The sequence below is a fragment of the Peromyscus maniculatus genome, chromosome X, assembly GCF_049852395.1.
Source record: "Peromyscus maniculatus bairdii isolate BWxNUB_F1_BW_parent chromosome X, HU_Pman_BW_mat_3.1, whole genome shotgun sequence".
NCBI classification, from domain to species: domain Eukaryota; kingdom Metazoa; phylum Chordata; class Mammalia; order Rodentia; family Cricetidae; genus Peromyscus; species Peromyscus maniculatus.
The window spans coordinates 67037575-67058822 of NC_134875.1; the positions used below are offsets into that span (position 1 = coordinate 67037575).

The following is a 21248-nucleotide window of genomic DNA, read 5'->3' on the forward strand; positions in this document are numbered from 1 at the left end:
TAAAGCAACAACTACTTTCATAAATTTAAGAATTTTCAAGAACAATATAATAAGATTTATCTTAATATCTGTTGGACACATAAAAATTTAGGTTACTCCCAAAATTAATTTATGTTAAAAAATCCTTGTTCCCTATAATAAGAGCATCCAACTTTATTCTTTAGTATCGCTCAGAAAAGACTTTAAAAATGAGATCTGGAATGGTTTCTCAGGCTTACCATGTCTTATTTTGGTAAATTCATATAATACACAATTTCTTTGGTCTATACAATTCCACAGTACTATCAATACTCAAATATATCAAATAAGTCTTGGCTAAGGGAAGGCCACACATGCTAAGTATATGTTCAAACACTCATGTTACAGCTAATCAAATTCAGCTTATTAATATCTGGAACTAATAATATTTTAAATTACAATTATATTAGCACATATACCTTTCAGTTCATATTTCTGAAATAATAACTGGTTATGTTATCTGTGCCAATATTATCTGTATTAATATTGCCTTATGGTGCATTTTAAATAAAAGTGAAAGATAAGCCCATTCCAAGGTTCATTGAAAAACTTTTTTTTTTTGGTCAGCAATATTTTGGTGTAGAGATGTATTTCAAACAAGTACAATGCTGATTTTCTCTAAATATTATCCCACTGTCTAGGCTTTCAAACAAATTCTTCAAAAAAGATGACAGGTGACCCCCGATTCCCCTCTGTTCCTGTCTTGTATATGAAAGAATGAAATGTAAAGACAGCTTTAAGTGGTACAGTTTTGGTCTGCAGCTCTTATGAAAGGTCAAGAGTTACAAACCAATGCTCTTCTAATTCAGCAATAATAATAATAATAAATCCACCTAGAACAAACTGAGGTATCCCATATATTACAGTAAGCAAAATATACCTTTGAATATAAAGAGATATATTTTTGTGTCTGTCTCATTCATATTAATTTACTTTTTACTTACAATTCACACATTTGTATTAAAAATCTCCACTTTCCAAATTTCCATACAATTGATAACAATGATACTGTCACTTAAATTATGACCTATTCCTGTTATTCTAAATTCAACTTAATGATCAGCCAAAACTTCTATGAATATAAAGGGAGTAACTTTTTATCAATAAACTGTAGAATTTGTGTATTGTAATATTGCCATATAAAACTATAATCATTACTTTATTTTTATGGCATTCATATAGAATTCAAATTGGAAAGGAAAAAATATTGCTTCTGAAATGTCTTCTCTAAAATATACAATAAAATACCTTTGGATACATTATATAATTTAGAAAGAATTTATTGTCCTCTTATCATTAAAACAACTCATAGAACAATCTTTTAGTATCTCTTGATGAATAGTATCATAATGAAGTTATGATTTATTTGATTATGAAATAATATTTCCTTGATACTCTAATCAACAAAAATTGACTCTTCTATGGCTCACTTAAAAAAATGACACTTGTTTTCAAATATAATTGATGGCAATAAGAAAATGTAAGTGATTAACAGATACAAGCATAATAGTTATTTATATTAGAACTTTGGTCACCTAAATAAAATGGTATGATATCCTTTGTATTCTATGTCTTGTTTTGTAAAATATACATTATGTTGTGCATACTTGTGCATGTATGTGTTTTCAAGTGACAAAACTATCAAGTTAGTTTTGAACCTCGTTCAGCCTTGAGGCAGGGGGAAGGAGCTGGACTTGTTTCTACTTGAATGTGCCTTCCCATGGGAGGTCTTTCCTTCTTGTGGGTGGGAGTGGGGGATGGATTGGGAGAGGGAGGCTGCGGAGGCAGGAGAAGGGAAGAGGGGGTTCTTTGATTGGTGTGTAAAATGAATGAAAAAATTTTCTTGATAAAAAGGAAGTATCCTTGTTTAAAAATTGCATTGAAGCCGGGTGGTGGTGGCACACGCTTTTAATCCCAGCACTTGGGAGGCAGAGACAGGTGGATCTCTTTGAGTTCGAGGCCAGCCTGGGCTTCAGAGTGAGTTCCAGGACAGGCTCCAAAGCTACACAGAGAACCCCTGTCTCAAATAAAAAATAAAAATTGCATTGACAACACGCAGTCATACTTTATTAATGCCCATCTCTGTATTATTTATATTTCTTCTAGTATAATCATGAGACCTCTTTCTTTGCCCACTCTTACAAGAGCTGCACTAAACTTCTCACTTGAATCTGTCACTATAGTTATCATTTTTTTCATAATGCTTTAACTAGTCAGACTTCGTGTTGATAAAGTTTAGTTCTGACATTATTGACATGCCTTTGTCAAACAAAGATAAAGATTATAGTACTGAGTACTGATGAGTTTATAATTAATAAAAATCAGAAGATGTATTTAATAGGAGCAACATTTTCTAGAAAAACGATAAGTGGTTCTCTGATTTGGGCCACTACTTGTACCAGCTCTGTTACCTTTAGTGCTCTGACTATTTAATGGCATACAGTCTGGAAATATTTCATTATTTTTTTCACAATCAAGCTGCTAGAACTACACTAGTAATCTATAGAAGATTGGAATCACTGTATCTTTTTACAGTCATAAACCTTGAGTTATTTTTATTTGAGAGAATAGCCTCATTAAGATCCATGGATATGACAATGTAAGTGTATTGCACTATAAGACGTATGTAATAAAAATATAAATGAAAAAAGATTACTCTTCCATCCAAAACTCTACAGTGGTTTTTATTAGTTAAAATTCAAATGCACTTGAGATTCAAAAGGACAGTGTAACTTTTTCTGCATTCAGTAACATCCACAGATTTAACGTATATGGTTTTAGGTTAATTCTCAGTAATTATATTTATGAAGAAAATATTTTTGTGAACTAAAATACACCCTCAAACACTCATATCTGACTTTTCTTTCCAATTATTTAAATTAATCTTCCACAGTAAAACACAACACAAAATCACTTTACATTAAGTTAAATTATAAAACAACATCAGGAACTGAGACATAGAAATTACTGTAAGCCAGATATTTTAATTTTATAGTTAAGCAGTGAATTTAACTCAGATATTCCATGAAAAAGCACAACCATGTAGCATGCCATATTGTTCTTGCAGTTATTGAGGTATGGCTCTTTAAATGTTATACATAGCATCATGCAAGCTTTGTAGTTTTCAAGCAAGAAAGGACTACACAATGACCAACTTCTAAATATGACAATAGAACATCAATTAACATATGATCGATGTAACATAGATCAATGATCTATGTGGTCATGTATTACTAACATTATTCTTATGTTCTAATATAATTAGTATAAGGAAGAAGTCTGCCACAGGTCATTGTAATATGAAACTGAATGAGGCAAGATTCTGGGTGGCATTATATGAAGTTCATAAGTGGGGAAGCAACAGATTCATTGGTTAAGTAGAGGTGATATGTTGTAGAGTCAAGTTTTCATAGTAAATTATATTTCTATTTAAGGATGAAAATTAATACACTTCCTCTTAGTTGTAGGTCTTTATAATATACATCCATATTTATAACCATTGTCTGTATCTAGATCTGTGGAGAACAAAGTTTATGTATGTATTCAACAGTCTAATTTCTCCAAAGGAAATAAAATAACATTTGGTAGGTAGACATTATGCACCAGAATTTAATAAATTTGCTAGAAAACATTCAAAATTTCTAACAATGCAATAAATAATTTAAAAAATGTCATATATGAACATGACATTGGATATATTTTGACAAATTTGGAAAAATATGAAATCAACAAAATTGCAGAGTGCACCATCTAGTGGCTTGTACATGACAATAGTCTTGACTCTTAAATTACAAGGGCTCTTTTTGTTATTTTAATTCTTTGTGTCCTTTTATAAAATAATTTTTATTTATTTATTTATTTAATTATTTATTTATTTGTGTGGTTTGTGTATGTGTGTGTGTTTGTGCGTGCAGGTGTGGGAATGTACATGTGTCAAGGCACATGGGTGGAAGTCAGAGGACAAATTTTAGGATTCCTTCCCACCATGTGAGTACAAGGAATTAAACCTTAGTTGTTATGCTTTGTACCAAGTAACTGAACCGGCTGAACACATATCACCACCCCTCAATAATCTTATACGCTGTTTCTTTCTGTTACCACTGACCAAACTATTCCCGCCTTTGAAAGAGAAATAGACAGTGAGTATGTGTTCTATGAAGCAAAATAAAATTCCATAATTCTGACATGACATGAAAATAATTAATTTCATATTATAGAAAATTAAACGTAATAATACTGAGACACAAATACAATGATGACTTTATAGACGTAACCCTTACAATAATATTTCTACTACCTACTTGCCTCTTATGGACACTTTATAATTTTCAGTAAATTTACTTTTACTGAATTAGTAAATAATGAAATATTGCTTATTTTCAAACTTGTCTTCTTGTACATTGACATAGGTATACTTGGAGAAATTTTCTCCTTCAGTAAGACAGAGTTTAAAAAATAATAGTGAGCTCATTTCCTCTTTCTACTTTGGATTAATTTATCTGTATTATATATACAAATTCTCTACTTGATTCTGAAATATCTGGTGGAAACTGCCCAATGCTGCTTTCTTTGCTCTTCTTATTTGCAGATGTTAGTGAAGAATTGCAATGATCTTCCTGCTAATTCTTTGTTGCTCTTCAAATACACACTGTAGTTGTGGCAGCATGAAAATGGTAAGGCATGGAAACAGTGACTAATGTGTTATCTGAACTTTTTCACTGGTATTTTCTCCTGTTCCATGTGAGCAATGGAGAATCTAACTGAAGCCTCCCTACAGTGCATAGACTTTAGATTATTTACTGACAACAGAAGAACATTTATCAACAAGTATTGTAGAATCTATAGAAACATTTTCTTTTCACCACTGAGAAATAATGGAAATGTTTCCAAGATACTAATTTGGTTGGCCATTTAATAACATCTGTAAACTTAAATAAGAATTTTTTAAAGAAAAAAACCTTGCTTTTCAATGGTACAGATATACATATATTCATATTAATAGAGAAATTTTTAAGGGAAAATTGAAGTATATAATAAATGTAAGACAATAATTTAAAAACCTGATTACAGGAGATAGGTCCAAAATCTCTTTTCCTGTTTGTTTTTTTTTTTTGGGGGGGGGAGGTGTTTGAGACAGGGTTTCTCTGTGTAGATCTCACTCTGTAGACCAGCCTGGCCTTGAACTCACAGAGATCTGAGTGGCTCTGCCTCTCCATTGCTGGGATTAAAGGCATGTGTCACTGCCACCCGGCATTTTTTAAACTTTTTTCCCCCAAAATTTCTTAAAGTTATGTTTTTACATTATTTCTAATGAAAATTGCATGTATAAACAGCTGATGTTTCTTGTACATTTATAGTCTCCTGAAGCAAGTCCTAAAGCAAATGTAGATATTTTTCGTTACAAATATTACAGAAAATATATTTCAAAATATCACAAGGATTTTGACATATAATAGTGGAGTGTCATCTCATTAGGATTATGCAGATTTCTACTGACTGTCCTTCATTGATTTTAATTACCCAGTGTAATTCACAGTACATTACTTCTAAGCAATAAAGTTATAGACATTTCTGGGTTTCTAAACTTGAGAATAGTTTTTGCTTTATTTATAAGTTACTGTAGACTATAAATACCTGAGTAGACATTTGTGAATTAGAAGCTTTTGTGGGGAGTGAGCAGAAAATTATTTTTCAATAAAGTGATACCAAAATCTTATAACTTTTCTTATTGACAATATCTGGGCCTCAGCAATATGGGAATTTTGACAACACTTTAAAAATTAAGGAAATATACTTATAAGTATTTTTTCTTTCTTTTATTATAATTTAACAAGGATAAATCTTAAAATATTTTTATAGTTGTGTCAGTGGACTAAATAACTAAAGTGTTACTATAAAATTAGAACAGTTATAAAATAATTATACCTAGAAAAATCTCATGCCATCTCTGTCACTCCTTTGATATTAGCTAACAATTTATTTCAGGTGCTGTCATGAAAGTTCACGTTTAGAATTTCTTTCCTCTCTAGGCTGTTAATGTATTCTGACATTATTAATGGCTCCCTTATGGAATCACATGGTAAGCTGAAAGCTCAACTCTCTGGGTATTAGCATTTATATTTCAGAATCACTTAGCAGGGGAGAAAACAAATTTAAACTCTTCTGTGCCAAGCAATCCCACTACTCAGATGTCTTTGGGAATTGCCTAAAATGAAAAATGAGACCTTGGCAAACTGAGAGGAGATCTGATGGCTATTTCATGTTGTCCTTATAATCTGATTGCTACTTCCTTGAATAACAGCTTTGTTTCTCTTCCTATGCCTTTGCTCATTCTGAGAATTTTTCTCTTCACAGCCCAAAAGAATTCTATACCTATTATTTCACTCCCACCTGAATTGAAGCCATCTAAGAGCTCAACTCAAATTTCTCCTTTTTAAATGAGTACAATAACCTACTTCAGTCTCAGTGGACTTTAAGTCCTATGGTACTCAAGATCTGTAGTGCACAGTTTAGCCTAAATTTAAAAGAGAGTCTTGATTTCTAAGGTGAAGTATTTTGCTTCAATCATGCTATAGGTTTATTGGAAGGAAAAATGGTGATTGAATACTTAAATATCCCTTAGCATGAGAATACAGATTCACATATGCCTACATGGTGTGTGATAGTGTTATCTGTTTCACCAATGAGAAAACCAGTACTTTTACTATTGCTTCATAATCGTTAACAAAGATAAACCAGGTAGGCATATTCCAAATTTCTTTGTATGTTGTGTTACATGCATCAAAATAAAACAGGTCTCAATGGATAGCAATGGTTTCTGTTAAAATTGAGAGTATATTAAATTATGTATTATGTCCATCTGTTTTTCAGTTTTTGATAAAATGCTGTTCTTCAAGTTTGTTGTTAAATTTATCTGCCTGTTTTGTTTTCTAAATTATCACGGTTTGCAAATTTTTTCTATAGGTTACTACTTCATCTTTATAGCATCCATGGTCTGAATCATTAAAACTCCAACAAACTTACAAATCTGTTTCTCTCCCCAAGGAAAACAAAACTCAGAAATATGAGCCTTATATGTTTTGGTTTGTAAAGAAACACAGAAATATAATTTAAGTTCTGATCAGATTAGAAATAAAAGGTTTTTTGAGTAAACAAAAGAAAAAAGGCACAAAATTGTTGAAATTAATAAAATACTATATGCTGTTAAAATCAGCAACGTTAGGATTATTAATCATTTCCAGCAATGCTGTTATGATACTTTAGAAAATATATTTCTTAACAGAAAATAAAATTGAATGAAACCAAATGACCAGTATTTACTGAAATTGGCATCAAGTTAACATTTCTCAAAACACTAAGGAATACTGAGGCAAATGTTCAGGAGGTGAGTTGGATGACATTTCCCATGTCTTTGAGTATATGAAAAATAATGGTCCAAATCATTAGTAATTGGGACAAGGCAAAATCACACTGATATCACTTCAACTCATTAAGAATGGTTTATACCAGAAAGAATAATGATAACAAGGGCTTGTGAGGAACAGGGGAAATAGATCCTTTGCACACAGCTGTTAGGAATGTAATTTGATCTAGTTATTATTGAAACTAGGCATACTTTAGAAAATTAAAGCAAGATCTATTTCATGGTCCTGCTATACATATACTGAGTACATATTCACAGAATAAAATCAATTTTTCAACAAAATATATTCTCACCAATGTTGAACTCAGTATTGTTTCAATAGCAAATAAATGGATATATCATTACCATTAGTGGTCAATGGATGAAGAATATATAGTACATATAAAAATGTAGTAGTATTCAACCATAAAAGAAATAATATCCTGTCATTTTTGACAACATAGATAGAAAAGAATGAAATCTTATAATTTATTACATCACGGACAGAGCTGGAAGTCATTATTTTGAGTAAAACATGTCAGGTACAGAAACAGAAGTTAAAGTTCTGCATAATTCCCCACTCATATGGAATCTGAGAAAAAAAAATTGATCCCAGAACTTCAGAATAGAATGATAACTTCTCACAAGTCATGAATTAAGGAGAATGAGGAGATGAAGAAGATTGATCAGTAAGTTACAATTAGATAAGAATAAGAATCCCTATTGTGCTGTTGGACAGTAAAGTGATTAAGGATAATTATGTACCTCAAAAAGACAATACAAGCCAATCTAAAATTAATCCAATTGATTTATAACTATTCTTGCAGATATTGGCACAACTCTGATAATCAACGTGTAATTTCCTTAAGTAGAGAAAACTGATGGAATGAGAATGAACTTGTAAACAAGGAAATGTTGTTTCAAACTCTACCACTGACTGCTTCTGTGAGTGAGTGTGAGACATAATATCTATTACAGCTGAGTGAATCAAGTATCAAATGACTGTGTTTTTTTTCCAATGAACAGTTCCATGTCCATTCTGTATCATTGTTATATAAATATTACACATGTTGTATTATATCAATGTGCTGCACAAATCTTAACCCTATTCACATCATTCTAATCTTCTATTTCCTGCTTAAACATTATTACTAACAGGAACTCTTTTCCTGATCTCTACATGTAGTCAAATGCAATCATCTCATATGGTCACAGCATGTTACACAGTCTCCATTTAGCATCTATTAATTAACATCTTGACTTATAATTGGTAGCTGGCACAACATTGATTTTTACTAATCTGTGAGTTTTTAGAGGATGGACTTATGCTATTTTTCTTTTTCTTTCTATGATTAAACTGTCAGTATTTGCCCTAGCACAAACTAAACACTCAGCAAATCTTTTTTTTTTTTTTTTTGAGTTATTGTGTTAAGTGACAATAAAGTAAGGCAGACATATTACAAAAAGCTTACTTGGGAAAGTATTAAACAAGCTAGGAGAGTGAGACATATGGCACAAATAATTTATTTACCTTCATTTATAACAAAATGCGTTTTATGCAGGTGTAAATTATAGCACTTCAGTAGAGCTTACTCCCAAAGACATTTTTATTAGAATATTAAAAGAAAAAATTTGCATTTGACATGCTGTAAAACTCTCTTTTAAACCAATAACAAGGGAGCTTTTCAAAACAGTTGCTCTGGAGAAAAACATCAACAGAAGCTCAATATGTTTCCACACTACAAATAAACAACAGCACAAAGCACTCAAAGGTGCTACAAGAAGGAAAAGTAAGAAAAGCAATTGCTTTGGTGGAGGGCACTGACAAGATTCTCAAAGCACACTCAATTTACCAAGAGATAATCATTTTAGAGAGAGAGTGTGTATAAATGATAAGCAGAAAGCATGTTCAGGGGCTCTGTGGGTTGTAAAAATTGTTCATTGAATTATTTTCTTTCGAAAATGTGTTGTGATACCTTAAATATGCTTGTATTTTAAAACATTCTTCTTTCATATACAGTCTTTACTATCAAGTATTCAGTTATGAAGAAGATAAGTTATGCTAACAAACTGTCACCATTATTGTCTTTCATGACATTTGCCAACGTAAGTATCACTACCTCAAAGAAACATCAGTACAGCTATGTGATGGAACGTACATCTAGCCTTAACTGCAACCACACAGTAAGTAAATACTTCTTCAGTATTGTTAAATGCCAACATGGGGAGAAGGGTTTAGAGTACAAGAAAAGAATGCTGTAGCTCTTATTCCTCGCATCACCATGCTTAGACAGTCTTACAGGGAAAGCATTTTCCTTTGCAGGCAAAGTTAAACAGCAAATTTATTCTTTTTTTTTTTTTTTTTTTTTTTTTTGGTTTTTCGAGACAGGGTTTCTCTGTGTAGCTTTGCGCCTTTCCTGGAACTCACTTGGTAGCCCAGGCTGGCCTCGAACTCACAGAGATCCGCCTGCCTCTGCCTCCCGAGTGCTGGGATTAAAGGCGTGCGCCACCACCGCCCAGCCGCAAATTTATTCTTAATGCTATTTTTTTGCAATACACTTAACACTGCTCTTGAACAACTAAGGAAAATCATTAAACATCTAGTTTAACTTCAGTGTGGATGCTATGAAAGCATGTTTTCATTTACATAAATACAGAAAATGTGAGCTCATCTCACATATAAAAGATATTTTAAAAAGACTCTGCCTCAGGATTGTTTTATAGAATCCTTGAAGAGGTGTTTTTGGGGACTTTATCAAAAAAGGTACAGCTGATTTTGTAAATGTTGTTTACAAATGTTACTCAGGATGTCAATTATTAATGTTTCCATGCAACAGGATTCATTTAATGTTGTTTAAAATATAGCCTGTATGTACTAGGTGAACTGAAGGAATTCAGGACAGTAACAGTAATTATAGATGACAAAGTCAAGTAGTCGTTATTGATTATTGGGTTTTCTGTGAAGTGCTTCTGTTCTATCCTTGCCAAAGTAAGGAAAGGCATATTAAATTTCAATTTCAGAAGCTTTATATTTTCTTAGACTTCAAAATAAGATACAATCTATTTGTGAGATGACATGTGTTTACCATCTATGAAGTATGGATCTTTTTTTTTAAGTATGAGTAGACAAATAAATGAGTATTCACTAAAGTTCAAAACAATGATATGGTATACATAACTCAATGGGTAAAACAGTTATGTGCCAAGCTTGATTCTAACTGCCTTACAAAAGATATACAATGTAATGCTCATCAATTTCTAATAAAATATGTCATTATATTTGTCATGACAAATGTTAAAACAAAACTCATAGGCATCAAATAGTGTAGTGAAGAGAACATAGCCAGTCAGTATCACTGTCATTATCTAAAGGCAGTACTAAGTGACTTAAAAACCCAAGCTCTTATCTAGCATAGGTTATTATCTCTTTTAAAATATATAGGTGGAAATTAGTGCTGAGATAATGGATGAATGTCGTGCATGGCACTGAAAAACATCTAGTGAATGTGAGACACTCTGCTACACATGGAGGCATTTTTTAAGTATCCTCATTCCTCCCAGAATCACACATTCTTCGGGGTGTAATAAGGCAGGATCACAGATACTGCAATTTAAGCCCAGATGTGAAGAGCCTCCTGAGCTGTAAATATGGGGCTCAATGAGTTTAAAGAGTATACAACTAATGGTCAGCTGGACATGAGTGCAAATTTTCACTGTGAAGCAGAGATAGATATGAGGGAGAAACATTGAGTAGGAAGTGAGAAATACATAAATTAGCAATGTAAAGATGAACGAACAAAGACAAAGAATTAGCAATGTGTTTTCTTTTACTATAATATAAGTATGCATTGAAAAATGGGCAGTAAAGATCAGAAATGTAGGGGCCAAAAATGAAAGACTGAATGCCATGAATCTTATTTCAATATCCAATAAGAGTCAATTGAAAACTTGTAGAGTTAGCATATTCTGTACTCAATAGAGGATAATATGTAATTACCATTGACATCTAAGCTGATACATATAGTAATCATTTTAGAATGAACTAGAAAGAGAAGCCTAGGAGAGTCAAAGTTTCATAACAGCTTTCTAAGTTAGTGTGATTTGCAACCTTGCTATGAGGAATATGCAGATGAACCTATTTGGGACCTCATTCTCAAGAATTCTTGAAAGCTAAAGCAAATTAAAACTGACTACAGAGCTTCTTTACAAAAACCTGGTAAGCTTCCAAATAACCAGAAACTCTTCACTTGTCTTAACCTATTTTCATATAACTTTAGTTATCAAAGAAAGCTTCATATCATAGAGAAGAGCTTACAACTATAGATAGTTCAGGAATTATCAGTAAGAAATAACAGAACAGTATGACTAAATTCTACAAAGTCTAAAAATCCAGCAACTAAAGCAAAAGAATAGGAAAAATATAAAGTTTCAGAGGTAACCATTTGCTGAATTGTTCTAGCACTGCTTCACTTACCTTTGGGGACTAACAATGAATACAGAAAACTGATATTGTTACAGAGGACATAGTGTATGTTCTAAAATAAAGAAGTCTCAGAATGATTGACTCAATATTTAGACTGTGTTATTTGCCAGAATATTATGTGAAATATGTCCATATCATTCCCCAAACCTCCTTGACATCGTGCTTTCTTTACAAACCAGATAACAATTTGCCTTACAATTAATCCTAGAAATCAACAAATGTTCTGAGTAACACATTTAATAGACATATAGTAGAGGTTTTGAAAAGCTACTGTTTTATTTTATAATTTTGTTTTTCTTTTTTCTTTTTTTTTTTTGAGGCAGGGCTTCTCTCTGTGTAGCTTTGGAGCCTTTTCTGGAACTCACTCTGTAGCTCAGATTGGCCTCGAACTCATGGAGATCTGCCTGCCTCTGCCTTCCGAGTGCTGGGACTAAAGGCATGCACCATCACCGCTTGGCTTTGTTTTATAATTGTTAAGTAGCTATAGATTATTCCAACAAGTGTTAAAAATGTGACATATATATATATATATATAATGTATATATAGTATGTATATAGTATATAATGTTTATTACTACATGTCTGAGAAAATTCAATGGTACTTCCTCAAAGAGAAAAATAAGTTTCTAATAATCTCTATCTTTCTATCTCCTCTCTTTCTCTCATATATATGTTAAACATAAATATTTCATGAGATAACTACCCCAAATTTACAGGTATAGAAACATCCCCTTTCCCAGCTCTCACATATCATTAATGGATGATCCTAATAAGAACTTGACTGTAGAAACAACCAAATATGATGGATACTTGATGACTAGTATAACCGCTTATGCATTTTCTTCTCTACAGAATCCTTTTCAGCAAAAAGGATCCCTAGTTTCCGCATTTGTTCTAAATTTGTATTTCCTCTTATACACTCTCATGTTCAGAATCATGCATTTATGGCAGTGCTGTCCTCAGATGGATTCATGGTGTTTATTCATTTCTCAAGTGGCCTCCATTTCACTTCCAATGTTATCTTCTTGGAATCCAACATGATAAACGAACTGATGAGCTTTATTACCTTGATTTTAGTGTGATCAACAAACATGGTTCCCTCTGTGATTAGAAACAGAATTTCTTTCACTTGGATGTTAAGCATAGCTAGCTAGAAGTCTCATGCACAGGCTGATGAGTCATAATCCAAAATTCTATGTAAACAAATGATTCATATAATATAGATATAGTATCTTTGATTTCCTTCTTATATTTGAAAACTGCAAATCTATGTTTTATTCATTTGAATTATGATTATACTGAATGATATTTAAAGTCTATATTTATTTTCGAAAGTCTAATTACCAGAAGATATGAATATCACAGTTAGCAACTTCTTTTCAAAGTTGATTGCCAATATTCTGTGGTTCAAGATCTATAGAGAAATGATTCCCATCTGTCGTCCTCTGCACTTGACTGCTGTGGAAGCTCATAAGCCTTTCATCTGTGGATATGGAACCCATCTGCTATGTTACTAAAATTTACTAACAGGCTATGGAAATCAGAGGACTGCTGGTCATACTTAGGATACGTCTTCTCTGAAGGGTTGTCCCTCATAAATATAATGATAGAAAGTGGCTTCAGTGGGTAGCCATGAACCTCACAATCCCAGCATTTATGCATAATTTCTCTGACATTTGTAGATATGAAAGGTTAGGTATTATTATTTAACTTTTCCCAGTTCTCACTTAGAAAAGATTTAATGGCTATAGTTCAAATATAATTTTACAAGGATCAATCATCAAAAGAAAACAATCACTTGTGAACATTTAGTGTAAATCTTTTCAAAATCACATATAACAACATTGATTAATGAATAAAATTTAACTATTAATACTCCGAAAGGCTATGGATGGTGGCCAAAGTTTATGGCTCTGCTTGGATAGTGGGATGAGTGTTTTCTAAAACACTAAAAAGAAAACCTACTTACAAACAATGTGAGTAACATTAAAGCAAACTGATTTATCATAAAATTAAGCTTCCCCTTGTATAAAGAATAACACACTAACTTGTTTGACATTCAAGTACTTTCACAAAATATCTCTGAAAAATAAAGGCAGTTCTCAAAAGTTCCCATGTTCAGATATGTAAAAATTCTTATCTCAAATCATTCTGTGACAAAAATTAACTTACATTTTCACACAAACACATATTTTTCTCTAAGATATCATCAAAGTACACCCTGAATTTTTAGCCAATAAGGTAGGTGTTTTGAGCTTTGAGAAACTAAAACAAAACAAAACCAGGATTAGTACATGTACGGATCAAAAAGCTTTTTTCAACAATAAATGCACATATTAAATCCTTACAAAAATATCATGTGATATGAAACTGGCTGAAGTTTAAATGAAGTTAATAGAGTGTGCAACTTAGGAAACACCATGCAGTTTCACAAATCCTAATTTAATATTTTTCAGGATACTTTTGCTGCATGTGAAAAACAATTGTAAGCAAGTTATCTCGGGCAGGTATATGTTTTCTATGTGTAATGGGTAATCCTTAGTTATTCATACTCTAGGAAAGTACTCTTCTTGTCATGTATTATTCCCTGAAACACCCAAAATAAGACAATAGGGTACTTCTTAACTTGAGTGTCTCATGTCCACTTGGATATTATACTTGTAAACAAATCAGAACATAAATCCTCAACCTGTTTCACTTGTTTTGACATCAATTGTGGACACTTTGGATTGAAAAAGAATAATATAGATGATTTTTTTTATAAGAACTCATTAGTCAAACTCCTGTGAATCTCATAAACTGCACTATGGTAAAATATATGACTAGTATAGCAATCCCTTCTTCAATGGGATTTGCTGTTAATATATTGAATTAGTGATCCTGTTAGTCATAATTCGATAATTTCAAGATTAGAAGGTAATTCTTTAAAACTGGGGAAATCCTCACATTCTATTAGTGTTAATCATTTCTTTGTCTGCATAAATATTTTATTAATATTTATATTAGTAGATTCCACATCTATCGACAGCATACTTTATGATATAATGCATGTCTTATTGTTCATTTCACTCCAGCATTGCACAAAGGTCATTTTACTTTAACATATGCAAATAGATGCATGTGTAGTGGCTGAAGAAAAAGTATATTAGTTCAATAAAAAAATCTTCCTCTATAAATGTTTCATATTCACATAATGACTTTTTTTCTGCTGTTAATGCTCAGTGAGAAACAATTGGATAGTTGTTAAAAAGTTAAGCTTCGGAGGGAGATCCAGGGGAAAATAAATTTGTCTTTGTTATTTACTAACATTTCTCTGTGCCCCAATTTCTACACTACTAAGATAGGACAAATAATAATAACAAAAATGTTTAAGCATAGTTATATGCTTGAAATGAGAATTACATATATTTATGTTGAATTACTTAAGATGATCCTTGGCATGTAGTGAACATATATAAATACTGTTAAATTAAATAATTATATTGTTATGTTTTGCTTCTTTCCATCATCTTTTCCAGTAGTTGTTTTTGCTATTTTTCTTTCTTAAGACAGTTTACTGTACTGGAGATATTTCTTTTATTTTCTTTATGACATATAAATTATATTCTTTACATATGTGTAACTTGGAAGTAATAGGGAAGCCTTGAGTAAATTAAAGTCAAGTAATATCATATATATAGAAGCCACACCTTCTATAGTAGCTGTTAAGTACTATTTTTTGTTCTACTAAATCTCTATTCATCTAAGACATAATCACAAAATGTTTAATTAGTGAAGAACAGTGAGAACCATAGTATGCTTTACATCTATAATTGTAAGGATGAATTTAAGCCACAAAACAATTGGTGTTTAAAGTCACAGAAAAATAAGAAAACATCACAAGGAATATATAACTTTCATTTTACTTCAATTTTTACAAAATAGTATTTGGTTTTAAATTATTAGTTCATTAAGCATTATAATTGAATGGGTAGGGAACTAGATATATAAAGGGAGGTTGATTATGGAAAGGGAAAAGTTCAACCGATTATTCATGCTTTATTACAAAATTAAGACTCCAGATGAATTGACACATGATTCTACATACACAACTTGGGTCAGTGACTAGATTTTTATTAGATACCTATTCTCTCTAAGTACTGTATAGCTGCTAAAATGTTAGCTACAGTTAATAGTTATAGAGATAGCTCTATTATTTTAATATTTTCTGAAAACTAACAAAGCTGACAAAATATAAAAAATGACCATCAATATCACAGTTTACATGAGACCATAATTAGCTGAATAGTTATATTTATAGTTAGAGACCATTCTATTTATGGCATAAAGCACCTGTCAGTTTTTAAAAAGAGACAATTAAATTCTCTATCTGTATTATGAAATAAAATTAGTTAACATCCACACATTTGAATGGGACATCAAATAGGAATCTGGATATCAATGACAAAATAGAAAACAGTTTAATTTTAAGATTGAAATTATACATCCAATAGTTTCTATTTTGATTATGGTGATTTCTAAATACTCCCCTTTAGAAATGATATCATCTTGAAAATGAGCTAGTTCACAAGGAATCATAAACTGTTATTGATAAAACAAATTTTTCCTTTAAAACTTCCAAGGCTAACTACAATGTTTATCAGAGCCTAAGCTGAGCACATAGATGTTATAAAAGGTGGATGGGGAAATGGGAAAGAAATGAGGGGATTATTTTTCAGAGGATGAAGAGAGTATAATTCAGAGGGAGAAGGATAAAGAATGAAAATAATACTAAGGATATTTGAAAAATCTGCAAGGAAATATTTCATAGGGTTACTTTAGAAAACATTTTCTCTATCTCTCTCTGTGATTGTGTGTGCTTGTGTGTGTGCATGTATGTGTGTGTGTAGTAACAATACTTGCCTTAAGATTCATAGGCACTTTAAGAAAAAAAAACTCAGTGCCATGCATGCATGCATGAAACCTTTCAAGTTGTTGGTCAGTGGACCCAAGATATTCAAATTATGGGCTAGTGTCATTGGTCTTGGTTGCCTCTTGATGTGCCTATGAAGAAAGCTTGAATCACAAAAATAGCCAGCCTGGCAAGATAACCCTAATCATGTAATACTGACCCCTATATTTTGGAGGTAACTAAATGCTATCTAATCAGACTTAAAGTCCACTTAACAGGAGGGAAATCATGGTTGATAGGGTAAACCTAGTAAATCTATCCAACTACCTATGGGTGGAGATGTCAGAGACCCTAGAAGATAACCTACCAACATTTTGCTAAACTTATATACTATCCATCTTCTTTCTATATATTTATCTTTATAGCCATAGATATACACAGAGCTCTCATTTTTTATCAAATAAGCATATTTTTTTCAGCATGAGAGGGCTACTAAGGGAATCTATATTTTCTCAAAATGCAGATAATAAATGACATTGGGAGCTCAGTACCAATTGGTACATGTACAGCACAACCCCAATGTCTAGTCTAAGCTTCATGCTTTATAAAATAGAGGTAGAAAGATTGTTACAGACAGAGGAGTAAGATGTCATCTGTAATTGAATGTCTTAGACATGACAGGTAAGCACTACTCATGAAATTTCAACAATATGGTTGCATAAGCAAGATCTGTATAATTGACATCCTAACTTAAATGGAGAAAATTTCAAAAGGCCCCAAATTCATGATGAAGAGTTACAGGCATTCAGTGTGACAGAAAGAAGGAGAATTAGCTTACTCCAGGGACTAGCCCCTCATAGTTAGTCATTCCCAAGTGGTTGACCCTAACATATATGCATACAGAAACAATAAATAACTCAGTAGTATGTGTGTATGCATGTGTATTTCATAAATATTATATCAATAATAATTAAAGAATAAGAGGAAACAAAATAGACAGTGAGAGGGAGACACAGAAGAAGTTTGAGGGGAGAAGGAGACATAATCAGAAATGATGTAAGTATACTTATATTTGAAATTCTCAAAAATGAGTTTTTTCAATTGTTATTAGTGATGCTTGTACTTTTAGTAGATACTGATTAACACAGAGTTCCATAACTGGCCAAGACAGAAATTAAGAAACATAGAATGTTCAGTCCTTATCAGAACATAATTTCTGCAAATCCACCTCCCAAGGCTCAGTGAAAATTGTAAAAGAAGGAGCAGATAGAGTGTAAGATCCAGAGGTGTAAGATGATTACAAGGAAACAGCGTCTTTTGGGCACAGTAGGGCAGCTGCACATATGAACTCACAGCTTTTGTGACATTATACCCAAGACCTGTGCAAGTCTGCTCAGACCAAATAACAGCATGAATTTGGGACATGGACATGAAATCCCAGCCCTTCTAGCTTCTGGGAGAGGGAGAGTCAGTTTTCTCTACTATCATAGCCCCACATAAGTAGGCCACTCTCCAATGGAAAGCTACACATACAAGAATACTTCAGCAGCACAAACTGGTATGGATGGGGATTGAAAAGACACAAAATTGGTTGAATGGGGAAGGGGGTATATCTGGACAGAGTTGGGGAGTACGAATATAAAGTAAAACTATACATGGGGTGTAATTTACCACTATATGTTATAACTCATTTTAAATGATAAAATTTTCCTGGTAATTTTAAATTGAAGTCTCATGCAACACAACAACAAATATCAGATAATTAAAGAGACTCAACAAAAAAGCACCAATAGTATAAAAGTACTTACTTTTCCTGTAGGCATTTTGTGTTTGTTAGCAAATTAAAGCCACAGTATTTTATAACATATCAGTACAATATCGTGAATAGTAACTACCTGGCACCACAAAATGCTTCTTCGTGAGTCTCTTATTTGTGGAGGATAAATGTCTTATTCTGTCTGACTTTTAACTGTGCTTAGCAATAGTAACTTATGTCATAGTGGCAGATCAAATTTTTGGACATTGTAGGACACATTTTGATGTCATGCAGGAGTGGATTTATACATCAATGGGAGAATATTTATCAAATTTTCATGAGTCTGAATCAAATTTAAAGATATAAATGATAAATAAGGTGTACAATTTCTGAATGTTTCTGTTCTGAAGACTTTCAGTTACATCTTTAAGTAGTCAATAAACTGATAGTACAACTATGTAATTCCATTTGGACACAAATATAGTCCAGATCATGTTATGTTCACAATGTATGCTCAATCTTTAGCAATTTTCTTGAGATGGAACCAGAAGAATGGAAAAATTTGAGAGTTGGAACCTGAAATTTGGTAAAGCATCTAATTTAGACCAGAGCAATTTAAATTTTGTGGAAATTTGAACAGTTACTGATTTGATATTTATATTTAAAATTAATCATTTCTTTCCATGGTGCCCAAATTAATTCTGTAACTCTACACAAAAGTATATTTTAACTATGAGAAATATTGTACGATATTATTATTATTAAGCAGCATATAGATTTCATAAATTTGCAATGTTTATGTGAAAATAAATAAATAACCATTATTTTTATCTAATGGTTTTGATTTGTGTTTATGTGTCTACATTTTCAGAATTTACATCTCCATTAATGAACTAAAAGACATTTGGAAATAGCTAAATAGAAGACAATGCATGGTAAATTTGGTGTCCAGGTAATTAGATTCTGGACTTTTTCTTTAGTATTTCAAGTGTAGTATTGGTAATTGACTCCAGGACTTGATCTACATACTAGGCAAATGATCTGCCACTGAAGTAAAGCATCCTCCACATAGTAAACTAGTATGACAGATAAAAACAAACTTCATAGGATGTTAATATCTGATTCTCTGCAGCCTACTTTTTGAATGTACCCTTATAAAAAATCTTAAATTAATTGGCTTGGCTTGTATAATTGTCCTTATTAAAATGAGAAAAATGCACTTGGAAAATATTTTTAAAAAAAAAGCTCAAATGCCTTCTTCCCTGAACTAATTTGAGTGATGTCCAAAAAATTTGACTAACATTAGAACAAATGATGCTATGCTTTTTGCTAAACCTATCTTAATGTTAAATCATATTTTAAAATAGAACAACTCATTTTCCAATCTATGACCTCAGAAATAAACTTATTTTTAAAACTGATAGTCATTTAACAAACACTTCTAGAAAATTAATTGTAGCTGATTCAGCAGATGAAGTAATATCATCCAATCACACTAGAAAGAATGTATTTACCATTTCATTTTTATCACTGGAGTCCAGCATGAAAATACCTGAAGAAACATGATGGAGCACATATAGAAAAACACTGATTCCTCATACTATTATAAAATCATTGAAGATGATGATGGTCAATAAAACTATCCCACTAGAATGAAGGTTGTTAAGATGAGTACACTGAATGAAAGGAATGATCAAGGCTGCCTAAGAATCATGGCCTCTCTTACATTCTCTTGTTTCTATTCTGCTAGTATCTGGAAAGGCATCTTTCTAGAGGATATTTTTCAAAGAAATGCAATTATCTGAGTCTTTTTTCCATAAACTTTTATTGACTAGGGTGGTCTATCAATTAGAAAAGAAGACTTAAATGTCCCTATTAACTTACACTTAATACATCAACTCTTCTTCTGAGAAATGTTACTTTAGGAACTTTAAGCTGCATAACAAAACGAACTTGGATATTACTGAAGTTCTGTTCCTTATCTTGCCACCCCTTGTTTTATCCACCACAGAGCTCAGAGGAACGTTCTTACTCATTGGTTTCTGTTTTTGTTATTCATTCAGTTTTCATAAAATTTACTCCAATTCTGAAATTACATACACTTCTCCCATTTCGTTCTTCTCCATGAACAAAGTTTAAACTTGGAACATTTTATCATTCTTTGAATTTTCATATATTATGTGTTATACACTAGCAAGTTGATGTGCCATTCTGTCTGTTTATCTGTATTGTTAATTTGTTTTAATAGACCCAAATATTGTAACTTAGGAAGGAAAGTTTGAAGTTGCATGCAAAAGACAAAGGGAGTAAATATTAAAAGCATGTCTTTTTCATACCTGTGGATGAGGATGAGTCCAGATTTCCACAGTTGTTACTTCTTTCATGGGGGTGCGAGATCGTACCACCTCCTTCATTGTCTTTGTAAAGGAAGAAAAAGAGTATTTAAGCCACTTATTCAACATAAAACAAATACACTTACATGCACACAAATGTGCACAGACATCGTATGCAAGGAAATAAGTAAACTGTCTCTTTTTAGAAACAATATTTTCCATAACAAATGAGTTATTATGAGTTACAACATGCTGACTCTTCCAGGTCCTAAAAATAAAGTGTGAAACAGACAACACTTTTCTTTCTCATAGAGCTTATACACAAATGTAATGCACTTATTTGTTTTATTCTCAACATCTGAACA

General features: G+C 32.0%; 1 protein-coding gene across 2 annotated transcripts in view; it reads right to left on the reverse strand.

Moving 5' to 3' along the window:
* The window catches only part of Pcdh11x (protocadherin 11 X-linked), a 610657-nt gene that overhangs the window by 314414 nt on the left and 274995 nt on the right, over nt 1-21248 (reverse strand). For both annotated transcript variants that reach the window (XM_016008787.3, XM_006990485.4), the window contains exon 4: nt 20887-20967. In XM_016008787.3, coding sequence (XP_015864273.1) covers nt 20887-20967 — 81 coding nt within the window. The remainder of the gene's footprint in view (nt 1-20886; nt 20968-21248) is intronic.